This window comes from Bos grunniens, chromosome X (genome assembly GCF_055505025.1).
Source record: "Bos grunniens cultivar Pamir isolate PY7600 chromosome X, Bosgru_T2T1.0, whole genome shotgun sequence".
In the NCBI taxonomy this organism is placed as follows: domain Eukaryota; kingdom Metazoa; phylum Chordata; class Mammalia; order Artiodactyla; family Bovidae; genus Bos; species Bos grunniens.
The window spans coordinates 16,916,367-16,929,252 of NC_141194.1; the positions used below are offsets into that span (position 1 = coordinate 16,916,367).

At 37.4% G+C, this 12,886-nt stretch overlaps 1 protein-coding gene across 9 annotated transcripts in view; it reads right to left on the reverse strand.

Moving 5' to 3' along the window:
- The window catches only part of RPS6KA3 (ribosomal protein S6 kinase A3), a 112,275-nt gene that overhangs the window by 49,866 nt on the left and 49,523 nt on the right, over positions 1–12,886 (reverse strand). For all 9 annotated transcript variants that reach the window (XM_086387479.1, XM_086387478.1, XM_086387475.1 and 6 more), the window contains 2 exons: positions 9,175–9,291; positions 2,416–2,497 (listed from right to left, as the gene is read on the reverse strand). In XM_086387479.1, the coding sequence (XP_086243605.1) occupies positions 2,416–2,497; positions 9,175–9,291 (199 nt within the window). The remainder of the gene's footprint in view (positions 1–2,415; positions 2,498–9,174; positions 9,292–12,886) is intronic.

Consider the following 12,886-nt stretch of genomic DNA (forward strand, 5'->3'; position numbering starts at 1 on the left):
TATTTTACATGCATTTATCAGAAAACTGAGACATCTTTCCAAATATGGTTTATTTTGTCCCCTTATATAAAATGTATTCTAAGACCCTGTAGGTGGAGGTTGTAGTGTTATTTCTTAGGAACTCCTAAACCAATCATTCCTTTTACATTTATTAGTTGGAATTCTACTGTAAGAAAGAGCTTTCTGTTGTTCTCCATGAATTATTTTATGGATTAACCCATGGATTCTTTATTCAGTGGGTTGTAATCGATCACTATCATTAATTACTGCAATGTTTAAACTGTCCTAGATTTGGCCAGTAGGAGTCTTTTAGTAAATTCCTTATATATTACTATTTTGTGATATCTAAGGCAAATTATCTCCTGATTTCCTATTTATACTACTTTTCATTATATGAAGGGCCAATAATTTTTGTATTGTCAATCTGCTTATAATTTGTGATTTGCTCAACATTTCTTCACAAGTTTTCTAGGATGTGTTAAATTGTAAAATTCAGTTAGATTGTTGTTTACTATGGTATATGGTTTAAGAGAAGACTAACTTTTTTCCAGGTTGTTCAGAAGGATTTCAAGCAAAATTTATAAAATCAGTATTAAACTTCTCATTTTCTGGACATATGCTTTGTCATACAGCACAGCAATTAATATTTTTGTAACAAATACATTAAACTTTAATATATAATACTTCTGTACTATTTTGTCCCACTGGTTTATATACCTATATTATTTCCCCCTCAAAATACATTGAATTATTACTGCTTTCGGAGAAGGCAATGGCACCCCACTCCAGTACCCTTGCCTGGAAAATCCCATGGACGGAGGAGCCTGGTGGGCTGCAGTCCATGGGGTCTCGAAGAGTCGGACACAACTGAGCGACTTCACTTTCACTTTTCACTTTCATGCACTGGAGAAGGAAATGGCAACCCACTCCAGTGTTCTTGCCTAGAGAATCCCAGGGATGGCGGAGCCTGGTGGGCTTCCATCTATGGGGTCGCGCAGAATCGGACACAACTGAAGTGACTTAGCAGCATTACTGCTTTAATAAGCTTTAAGCCTGATAAAGCTTGTTCCTTTCTTCTTCTCTTTTAGAATACTCTTTGAGGCATATGTTTTCAAGTGAAATTTTGAATATTTCAAGGAAAACGCAACAGGAATCTTGAGGATATGGAGCTAACTAGATGACTAGTGGAATACTGAGAATCTTATTAGCCTTCTCTAAAAGAAATTGGGCATGTTTTTCCTTTCCTAATATCTTTTAGGTTTCTCAGAGTTTCATTGTTTCCTTTATATATATTATGCACAACACAAGTGCTGTTATATACATGAAAACAAACTACTTCTGTTGCTTCTGTAAATGAACTCTCTTAAATAAGCTGGAGAAGACTTCTGAGAGTCCCCTGGACAGCAAGGAAGTCAAACAAGCCAATCTTAAAGGAAATCAACCCCGAAGCAAACTTCGGGAGATGGTGAGTAACAAGGAAGCTGGCATGCTGCAGTCCATGGGGTCACAAAGAGTCAGCAACAACTGGATGACCAAACAACAGATGTAGCTGTATAACATGGGATTCCTGAGTATGAAGTTATAAAAAATAGTGACACAGAGTAGGACACTAAGGATATAATTTTAATGCCCTGGTCCCAGCAAGAATCAACTAAGTAGTAGGTCAGGAAGTGGACACTAGATAGGAAAGAAAAAATACATTCAGGAAAGAGCAAAAGAACAGAAGCAATGGATGGTATTTTTAGAAGAAGATGAAATTTCTTGAAATGATGGCAAAATCCAGTGTGAGTTACTAATTGGGAAGAATAACATCAGAAATAGTAATTGATCATCATAAATATTCCTTCCAGAATATTTTAAAACCTTTAGAAAATACAGATAAACTTGAAGAGGAAAAAGAGATGTTAGGAATCAACACATAAAACAATTAGAGGTTATGTGGTAAAAAAAAACACCCAATACTACTTTTAAAAAGGAAGATTTAAGTATTTTGAAATCTAGGTACAATTTTTTCTAAGAGACTGTTTACCTACAAGAACCAATTTGCAGACCAGAAGTCAAAATGTTAAAGTCCTTAGAATAAAAGCTATTGTGTGTCATAAATTAATTAGTACATTTTTAAAATATTAAAATACTAATATGAACTGGTAAACGTATCAAACCTAGTTTTAATATTCTAAACTTCTATTTGCCTAAAACCCAAGAAAAATTTGTCATACTTCTTTCAAAACATGGCAACTCCCATTATCACTAGTCATATGAGTCCTAGTCTTGTAGGAAAAAATCCACTAAAACAAAGTCTAAATTTAAAGATAGTAATAGGAACAGATTCAGAATTTAAGTAACTGGCTGAGAAATCATATGAGATCAATTGAGATTTTTCGTCTGTTCATACTACACGAACACTACACTTACCTTTCAGTGTGGCCTTCTTCAGTACTTTCATGGCGTAAAGCTGTCTAGCATCAGAGCCTGAGATTTTTTTGACTAAGAAAACCTGTATTTAAATAAGAGAAAGTAAGTTTTACAAAGTATCACAAACTATGCTGTTGCTAAAATAAGACTCCTATTGTAATACAGCTTATTAGAAAGATTCTGGTACATTAACTATTTTCCTCAAACTCTATCAATTATAAACACAATGAATTGTAAACAGTGCTTATAACTTTAGGTGTCAATATAAGTGAACACATTTCTTATTGTTATTTGCCAATTCCCTGAAGATCAAATAACATGTAAGACAAGGAAAAATCTTTAAAACATGTAGCAATCAGTCTAACATGTTTAAAGTATAACACAGGTGGTAACTACTCTGCTTTTAACAGAACAAAAATTCTGATTCCATAAAAATTGTTATACAGGAGTTCCCGTTAACCATAATTTTCTGCTGATTCAATTCTGTTGAATAGTCTTTTCTATATAAAAACTGCCGCAATTTCTCATTTACTGGGCAGAGCAATTTATTTTTATTTTTAAATTGAAGTATACTTGATTTACAATGTGTTAGTTTCTGGTGTACAGCAAAGTGATTCCATTTATATATTCATTCTTTTTCATTTTGGTTTACAACAGGATATTGGATATAGTTCCCTATGCTATATAGTAGGACTTTGTTGTTTATCTATTTTATATATAGTAGTTTCTATCTGCTAATCCCAAACTTCTATTCTATCCCTCCCTTATCCTCTTTCCTCTTTGGTAAACATAACTTTGTTTTCTATGCCTGTGAGTCTGTTTCTGTTTTGTAAATAAGGTCATTTGTATCATATTTTAGATTCCACATGTACGTGACATCATAGGATATTTGCCTTTCTCTTTCTGACTTACTTCACTTAGTATGATAATCTTTAAATCCATCCATGTTGCTGCAAATGGCATTCGTTTTATTCTTCTGTATGGCCAAGTAATATTACATTGTGTATACACACTACATCTTCTTTATCCGTTCATCTACTGATGGACATTTAGGTTGCTTCCATGTCTTGGCTATGTAAATAATGCTGCTATGAACACTGGGGTACATGTATCTTTTCGAATCAGTTTTCTCTGGATGTATGTCCAGGAGTGAGATTGCTGGATCATATGGCAACTCTATTTTTAGTTTTTTAGGGAACATCCATAGTGGCTGTACCAATTTACACTGCCACCAACAGTGTAGGAGGGTTACCTTTTTTCCACACCCTGTCCAGCATTTACAATTTGTAGACTTTTTATTGATGGCCATTCTGACTGGTGTGAGGTGATATCTCACTGCAGTTTTGACTTGGGCAGAACAATTTAAAACACTTATACTGAAGAAGCCTACTCATAAATACTTAATGTAAGCTAAGTCAGAACCCTGCTTCCCCATCTTTTAAAAATAAAATATACACATATAACCTAAATATTAAGAATACAATTCCCAGGTATGTAACTGAGCTTCTTGATTTTCCAAATATTTCCAAAATTCAGTGTGAGATTTATGCAAAATGAATAAAGCCTGCTCTAAATAACTCACAGTCATACTGCTGCTGCTGCTGCTGCTGCTGCTAAGTCGCTTCAGTCGTGTCCAACTCTGTGCGACCCCATAGATGGCAGCCCACTAAGCTCTTCTGTCCCTGGGATTCTCCAGGCAAGAACACTGGAGTGGGTTGCTATTTCCTTCTCCAATGCATGAAAGTGAAAAGTGAAAGTGAAGTCGCTCAGTCGTGTCCGACTCTTAGCAACCCCATGGACTGCAGCCTACCAGGCTCCTTCGTCCATGGGATTCTCCAGGCAAGAGTAATGGAGTGGGGTGCCACTGCCTTCTCCACACGGTCATACTATAACATGGCTAATACAAAACTATATATATCCCCTCTACTCATTTTGACCATGAGTTTCATGATCTTTTCCATCAAACTTTTAAACAGACTTGCTAAAGTCTGTTTAAACAGACTTTTAACAGACTTCTTTTTTCTCCTACCCATTCTTTTAACAGACTTCTTTTTTCTCCTAAACAGACTTGCTAAAGTCTGTTTAAACAGACTTTTAACAGACTTCTTTTTTCTCCTACCCATTCTTTTAACAGACTTCTTTTTTCTCCTACCCATTCTTTCCTAGCAGTGCTATTGAGCTGCCACAGATGCTAAGAAGAGACACAACTATAATCAAGGAATAATTCTAGGGTCAGCTCTCAATTATCTGCATCAGCACAGTAGACTATTAGCACAAAATCAAAAACTGATTCATTCAACTGATTCTGGTGCAAGGCAGAGTTCCTCACTTTGAGAAATTTTTCCAAAGACAATGGGCAATGACCTCACTGAAAAGTGCCACAGTGTACACAGAAACCCTGATGCAGGGTATGCTTCTCTGCCTAAATCTTTCCCCTTGTCCCCCTTCACTGGTGAAACTTTCTTTCAGCCAGCTAGCAGTGAGCCAACTTGGGGAGAAAAAGTGTATTCTCAGTCAGGGTGGTTCCTAAGAAGGAATGATGTTCAAATATTAAAGGCAGTCAGAGATTATGAGTATTTCTGATCTGAAATAAATTCTAATTAGGTAGGGATAGTGAGGATTTATATGATATTTATATTTATTCTTAAGAGTCCCTAATCAAGTTTCTTTGGGCCATTCTACAAGAAATATTGTCTTCATGGGTTGCAAGCTTTCTTCACCCTTCTTTGAAAGCACCCTCTTGATACCTTTCAGCACATCTTAGTTTTTGCAAATGACTTTCACAAGGATTTGTAATGCATCATTCATGATAATTTTGGGAAGCAGGCCTACTAAGCAATGTCTATTTTATAGCTGCCCAAGCTAGGGCTTTGAGAGATGAAACAGTTCACTTAGTCACAGTGGTGACATCAGGATAAGAATTGGGCCAGCTACCCAGTTTCAGCGAAAAAGTTGGCTTAAAGTTCAACATTCAGAAAACGAAGATCATGGCATCTGGTCCCATCACTTCATGGGAAATAGATGGGGAAACAGTGGAAACAGTGTCAGACTTTATTTTTCTGGGCTCCAAAATCACTGCAGATGGTGACTGCAGCCATGAAATTAAAAGACGTTTACTCCTTGGAAGGAAAGTTATGACCAACCTAGATAGCATATTCAAAAGCAGAGACATTACTTTGCCAACAAAGGTCCATTTAGTCAAGGCTATGGTTTTTCCAGTGGTCATGTATGGATGTGAGAGTTGGACTGTGAAGAAAGCTGAGCACCGAAGAATTGATGCTTTTGAGCTGTGGTGTTGGAGAAGACTCTTGAGAGTCCCTTGGACTGCAAGGAGACCCAACCAGTCCATTCGAAAGGACTGGTTGTTCTTCGGAAGGACTGATGCTAAAGCTGAAACTCCAATACTTTGGCCACCTCATGCGAAGAGCTGACTCATTGGAAAAGACTCTGAAACTGGGAGGGATTGGGGGCAGGAGGAGAAGGGGACGACAGAGGATGAGATGACTGGATGGCACCACCGACTTGATGGACATGAGTTTGAGTGAACTCTGGGAGTTGGTGATGGACAGGGAGGCCTGGCGTGCTGCGATTCATGGGGTCGCAAAGAGTCAGATACGACTGAGCGACTGAACTGAACTCAGTTCTGTGCTTCTGCTCAGGGCCCTCTTATTCCGCTGCCTCTGGCAGGTCACCAGTCAAGCATAGCAGTAGCAGCAGCAGTCCAAGATGCCATTGGATCTTCTCCCACCAGCATTTCTGACCTTTCTAACTCCCCCATGAAGCTATTCTAGGCTGTGACAGGTCATCCCTGTTTCCTTGGCTTAGATTGGCTTTTGAGGATGAGTAAGAAAGGAGACGCCCTATATTTAATGTTTGCTATTTTTAGTAAGGTATTTAAGTTACTCTTAAAGAAATAAAGGGAGAAGCATGCTAACTCCTGGAAACTTCAATATTATGTTCCCTGAAAATATAATATACTGAAATAAGTCCATCTATTTTGGTTTATCTGTAATAAATTACATGATAATACAATCTCATAGCAGATATTATGAGCTTGAGCTTACATGATTTAATTCTCACTACTACTTTATGAGGGTAGGACATTATTTACTCATTAATTCTTTCCAGAACTATATGCTAGGTACCGTGCTACAGGATCAACACTGAGACATGGTACAAGGCGTGCATGGCCCCTGAACTCATAGAACATATAGTCTAGTGTGGGAGATAGCCAATTAATGAATAACTACTCAAACAAAAGACTGCAATTGTGGTGAGTGCTGTGAAGATGAGGTATGTAATGTTCTGCAAGGGTAAAAGAGACAAATATGATCTAGCCAGGATGGCTGGGAAGACTTCTTTGAGCTCATAAGCATGACAGGAGCTAACCAGAGGAGGAAGAGGTGGGGTGGGACACAGTGTTTCAGGCAGAGGGAACAGCACGTGCAAAAGGCTTTTGCTTACAGGCTGAAAAGGAGGCCCATGTGGCCAGAACACAGGTAGCGAAAAGTATATAAAGCGATGTTGATGAGGTAGTTAGGGGGCAGACTCAGGGGCTCCTCTACCATCTTAAAGAATTCGTCTTTCTCCTGAAAGCAAAGGGAGGCTACCAAAGGGTTAAGGGGATGGAGTACAAGACTAGCTCCTCTTGGCTGCCCTGTAAATAATGGCTTGAGGCAAGAATAAATTTGGGAAGCCCAAGGTAGGAGCCTTCTTCATTAGGTCAGGGAGAAATGGTGGTGGCATAGACTGAAGAAGTGGCAGGGAAAAAGAGAAAACAGGCATGATTTGAGAAATCTTTACTAGATCAACAAAACTTGTGGACAAATCATATTGGTAGAGGTGAGGGGAGAGGGAAGGGTGGGGACTAGAAGGATATGTTAAGAATGGATGCCATTCATAGTGATGGAGAAAAATAAAACAGGAAAGGTTTGGGGGTTAGGGGAAAATCATGAGTTTGGTCTATACACATTGAATTTAAATTGACTTTAAGGTATGCAAAAAGAAAAAAAAAACAAGTAGCTATACATAGAGTTCAGAGCTTGGAGGCACAATCTAGACTGAAGGTGCAAATCTCTTAGGTCAGCTGTACAAGGGTTTTATTAAGATAGTGGACATAGAGAAAGTAATTAGGAGCAGGTAGAGAGTGAGGAGAAGGGAGCCTAGAATGGAACATTGAGAACTTTAATACCTGATGACTGCCTAGAAGAGGGAAATGGTGCTCTAAGAGGTTCAGTAACTTGCTCAAGCACAAATAGCAAGTATGTAGGAAAAAAAGAAAGAGAATCTACCTCTGGCTGACCTAGAGCACAAACTTGCAACGATTATCTTCTTTTGGCTACTTAATCTGTATTTGGATTAAAAATATCATTCTGGGTTTGGAAGAAGTTAACAGCTGTAACAGATTACCTATGTTAGCCAAGAATTGCTAAATAGTCCCATTAAAATACACAAGAGAGAAAAACTGGTGTTGTTTTGAAACTTGCAAAACATGTTATCTTCAAATGCTTCCTCAGCGAGGTGGCAAAGAAGTATTGCATGGTTAAAGTTGAATGCACTCTCAGAAAGTTCCTCTTGCTGAGAAATGTACTAGATAAACAGGTCAAGTAGTAGTGATTATAAAGCTATATTTCCCAAAATGGAGTACAGGAAGTGCTCCTGAGGTATGCAACAGGGGGAAAAATGATAAAGATGTTGCAATTTCAGCTAGTAGATTTGGGAAATATTTTTAGATATTAAAACAGACACAGATATCACTGATTAGAATGCAACCTTTGCATTCATTTTAAAGACAAGCTAGAAGTCCCCCAATTTCATATCTGTAGTGCTAACCCCCAACCCTATTTCCTTGGATGTACCTATTCACTTTCTGCTGGAATTAGGGATATTCCAGAGGAAAGACTGATACGCAGTGTTAGAATGTAACGCAGGATCACCTTCCAATTCTACACGAAGCCTCAAAAAGAGACCAGTGTATCACAGGAACATTTTGTGGTTTTTTAATCATTTGAGAAGTGCAATTAGAGAGGTTGCTGACAAAGGTCGGTTTAGTCAAAGCTATGGTTTTTCCAGTAGTCATGGATGGATGTGAGAATTAGACTATAAAGAAAGCTGAGTGCTGAAGAATTGATGATTTTGAACTGTGGTGTTGGAGAAGACTCTGGAGAGTCCCTTGGACTGCAAGCTCAAACCAGTCAATCCTAAAGGAAATCAGTCCTGAATATTCACTGGAATGACTGATGCTGAAGCTGAAGCTTCAATACTTCGGCCACCTGATGTGAAGAACTGACTCATCTGAAAAGAGCCTGATGCTGGGAAAGATTGAAGGCAGAAGCAAGAGGGGATGACAGAGGATGAGATGGTTGGATGGCAACACCGACTCAGTGGACATGAGTTTGAGTAAACTCCGGAAGTTGGTGATGGACAGGGAAGCCTGGTGTGCTGCAGTCCATGGGGTCGCAGAGTCAGACACAACTAAGCGACTGAACTGAACTGAATACTGTGAAGATAAAATGAACGGAACGCCGTGAAGATAAAATGAACTGAATACTGCCAGTTTACAAAACTTTCTAATGTACTTTTGAATGGCTTTATTCACTTTCTCACACTTATTGACAGTGAGAATTATAAAAACACAGAAAATACCACTTTGTAGGGAGATCAGTAGTATTTCAATAAAATATTTCCATTCCCCATTTGTATGAAATACACATTAATTTCAAAAAACAACTTTTTAAAAAGTACATATTCATGACTTACCTTTCCAAATGATCCCTGCCCTAATACTTTTAAAAGTTCAAATTGGGAAGGATCTGCCTTTTCATGTCCTTCCTTTACATGATGTGTGATTGCAATTTCTTTGATACTGCCTTCTTCCTGTTGATGCAAATATAAGGGGATAAAACAGAGTTAGAGCTACTTCCTCTGGCTATAAATCAAACAATATAAATTTAGTGTATTCATATTAGAAATCCTCAAGTTAACATACATAAACTGCCTTTACTGACCCATCAAGTAAAAAGAGAACACATGCCAAGCAAATATACTTTAAGTTAAATGTCAGAGACAGAATAATACCAGCCAACCACACAGGCCAGTTAAACCTCTACATAACATTAGCACTGAATATTTTCAAGTCTTCATGCTTCCTAATGGAAATAATCAGAATAATTAGTTTCATTGGCTGAGGGCATAGGGTGTAAAGAAATCTGAAAACAGATCAGACTAATCTGCTATGCTCTGATATGTGGCTGTATCAGGTAGAATCAATACTATACACAAAAAAACCTGATTATTGGGGAGAGGGGTTGAAACATATTCCAAAGTAAATGTGGAAATGTCTACCCTCAGCAAGGCCATCTGAATTAGCATGCTGAAATTTATTGTGTTTGAAATATCTAAGTTACTTCCTGTTTCTAGGACAGCCTGAGATCTGAGAGGGGAGAAAGGGATATCTCTAAAACACAACATCAAAAAATATTTAACATTTGGATGGAGGATTAGACAGAAAAAAAAGTGTCTTTCCAGCACGATGGAACAGTAGATGGAACTCTTCATCTTAGAGTTAAGAAAAGGATAGTTAAAGATGGTAGTGGTTTTACTATATTTGAGAGAAGGTGTCAGAAGAGAAAGGCTGAAAGTACATATAAGTATACATATAATTTCAATTATTTATTTACCCTGAGATCAGAAGATTAAATACACCTTATTTAATCAAGACACATAAAAATCAGCCCAAAACTACAATAAAACAAAACCCAACAAAACGAGAAACATAAGCTTGTCACAGACTATTATCATACGCTGTATATTTTAGCACTTTTTTCCTTGGGTTAAGTGGGATGTAATTTATTAGGCTGCAACATTTTTTCATCTTATATTTCATAGCAAATACCCACTACAATTATCTGTCACAAATAAAAATGCAACACAGGCAGGGAAGGATTACTGATTATAACCGTTCTGCATTGTCACAGGCATTCAGAATCAAGCCTCATTCCACAGTGTGAGCTACAATCAGGCCATAGATCTCACAATAAACAGCAGTTACTATTCAAGAAAGATTTCATTTTTGATGACTACCCTTCCTTTCCTTTGAATAACCGCACTAAGCACCTACTATGTATTAAGCACAGTACTGGGAATACCTTTCATTCTATTTCTAGTAACGCTGTCTAGATATAATCCGTCATTACCTTTCCTGTAGGAAACTGAAACTAGCTTGGTCACTCATCATGCCCCTTTTTGCCACTGCCACTCCAATTCATCCTCCTGACAAATTCATTTTCTGAAAGTAGATGCTCCAGTTACATGACCAACTGCTCAAAAACTTCTCCAAGTTTTCCCAAATTAAATGCCGTGCTTCACCTTGGCACTGGAGGTCCTCTGCAACATGGTCTCAACTGCTTTTTCTGGCATTATTTCCCAACATTCCCTTATAAAGTCTTTTGTCAAGCTGGGTTATTTCCTGTTTCCTAAATTTTTTGTCTTTAAAATCTAAGTAATACTTACACATGGGTAACAAATCAAATAGTGGCAGAATAGTTTAAGATGAAAAGCAAGTCTCTTCTCACTGCCATACCTAAGCTTTAAAAAAAAAATCTAATTCTTTCTGCACTAACTTTGATAATTTTTTAGTTTATTAACTTTATGACAATGCCTACTGATTTAAAAATAAGATGAAGGACTTACTTATATGCCCCTGCCATCCATCATCTTCTTCCCTACTATCTGATAATTATTTTCACAAAACCCTCTCGTTTTTTTGATAAGTTTTAGACAGGATCCTAACTCTTCACTTTGTAGGAGGGTAATAGTGCCCATACATTCTTTTCCTCAAATTACCCCCCACCTGCTGATAGCTTCTTTGTATTAATATTTAAGGCTGTATTAATATTTAATTTAATATTAAGAAAATTAACATCCTCTCTTGTAACCACTACCAAATTCTTCTTGCTCTCCCCAAAGCCTGATTCTAAAAGCTGAATGCCTATACAAGCAGCAGCATTTTCATGACAATACATTGTTCAAACGAAGGCTAGGAGGTTTATTAAATTTCCTTTCATACGGTCCCTAACAGTGACTTCTGGGACAATTCAAGGGGACTTGAAATCTTAGCTTTTAATCATACTTTCTATTCTTCTGAGAGCCTTTCTTACCTTCCCTCAGGAAGGGTCGTTCTCTAGACCTTGCTGCATAGGTATTATCTCGGGATGTATCGTCAGTGCTTTCCTGGTTGAATTTACTATTTTCAGTTTCCCACGTTTCTCTCTTTCTTAGATCACTCCCTTCTAACTTCCTAAGAAAAGTGATGTGGAAGAAAACTTTCTGGATCTCGCACATCTGAAAATGTCTTTATTTTGTCTTCACATTTGTATAGTTTGGCTTCCTACCAAATTTTAGAATAAAAACAACCTTGCCCAAGAATGTTGGCGCCATTCGTCCACTACCTTCTAGCAGTCAGCGCTGCTGCTGATGCTAGTCTGATACACACTTTTTAGTACGTGACCTGCTTTTTCTTTCTGGAAGTTTTAAGAATTTTCTTTGTTTTTGTATTTCTGAAATTCCACACTAAGTGAGATAAAAATGGTCTCCTCTCCTTCAGAATGCTAGATGCTTGGTAAACCTTTATAATCTAAAGACTTGAATTTTTTAACTCTGGTGGAATTCTAACATTTCTTTGATAAATTCCTTCCAACTACTCTTCAGGGTTTCTCTTTTTACAACAACTCTATCAATTGGACATTGTATATCTGGAATTTAATTCTCATCTTTTTTTCTCCTGGTTTCTGTCTCTTTTCTGAGAGACATCCTTGACTTTATTTTCCCACCTTCATACCAAAGTTTCTATTATGGTAAATCTTGTTTTAAAATAAATCTTCAAATCCTTCTTTTCTCAGCTTCTTTTTTTAAACAGCACTTTCCTCCACTCCCCTACCACATCCTCTCCAAAATGGATGCAATCATTTTGAGGATATTAGACTTTTAAAAATTTTTTTCTAAATTGGGAGTGCAGAGAATATAAAAATCGTCCTTGGGGGTAGAGAGAAAAGATCAATGTCTATGGCTCAAGTTCCAAAACCTTGCCACTGTTCTATTCCCAACACATTTTTCTTTTCCTTCCCAGTTGAAATTTTTACTAATCATATCAGTAAACCATTTTCTATCTACTTTTACGTATAAGTGAAGTCACAGTAGCATAATAGGCATGATATCCTTGGTTGGTATCTTGATTCCCAAATTGTGCTTTATGTTAGAGTCTTTCCAAGTTATTGGACCATCAATATTTCAGAAATGAACTTGAGGTTCAATTAGGACGTTATACTAATGCTTGGGCAATCTTGGATAACAGGAAAGCAACAGCGTGCTCTTCCAGCTCATATTTGGAATCCAATGAGATAGATGCAGGGAAGAATATCAAATTTCTGAAGATATAGATAACCAAGGACAGACTGACATTCACATGTGACAA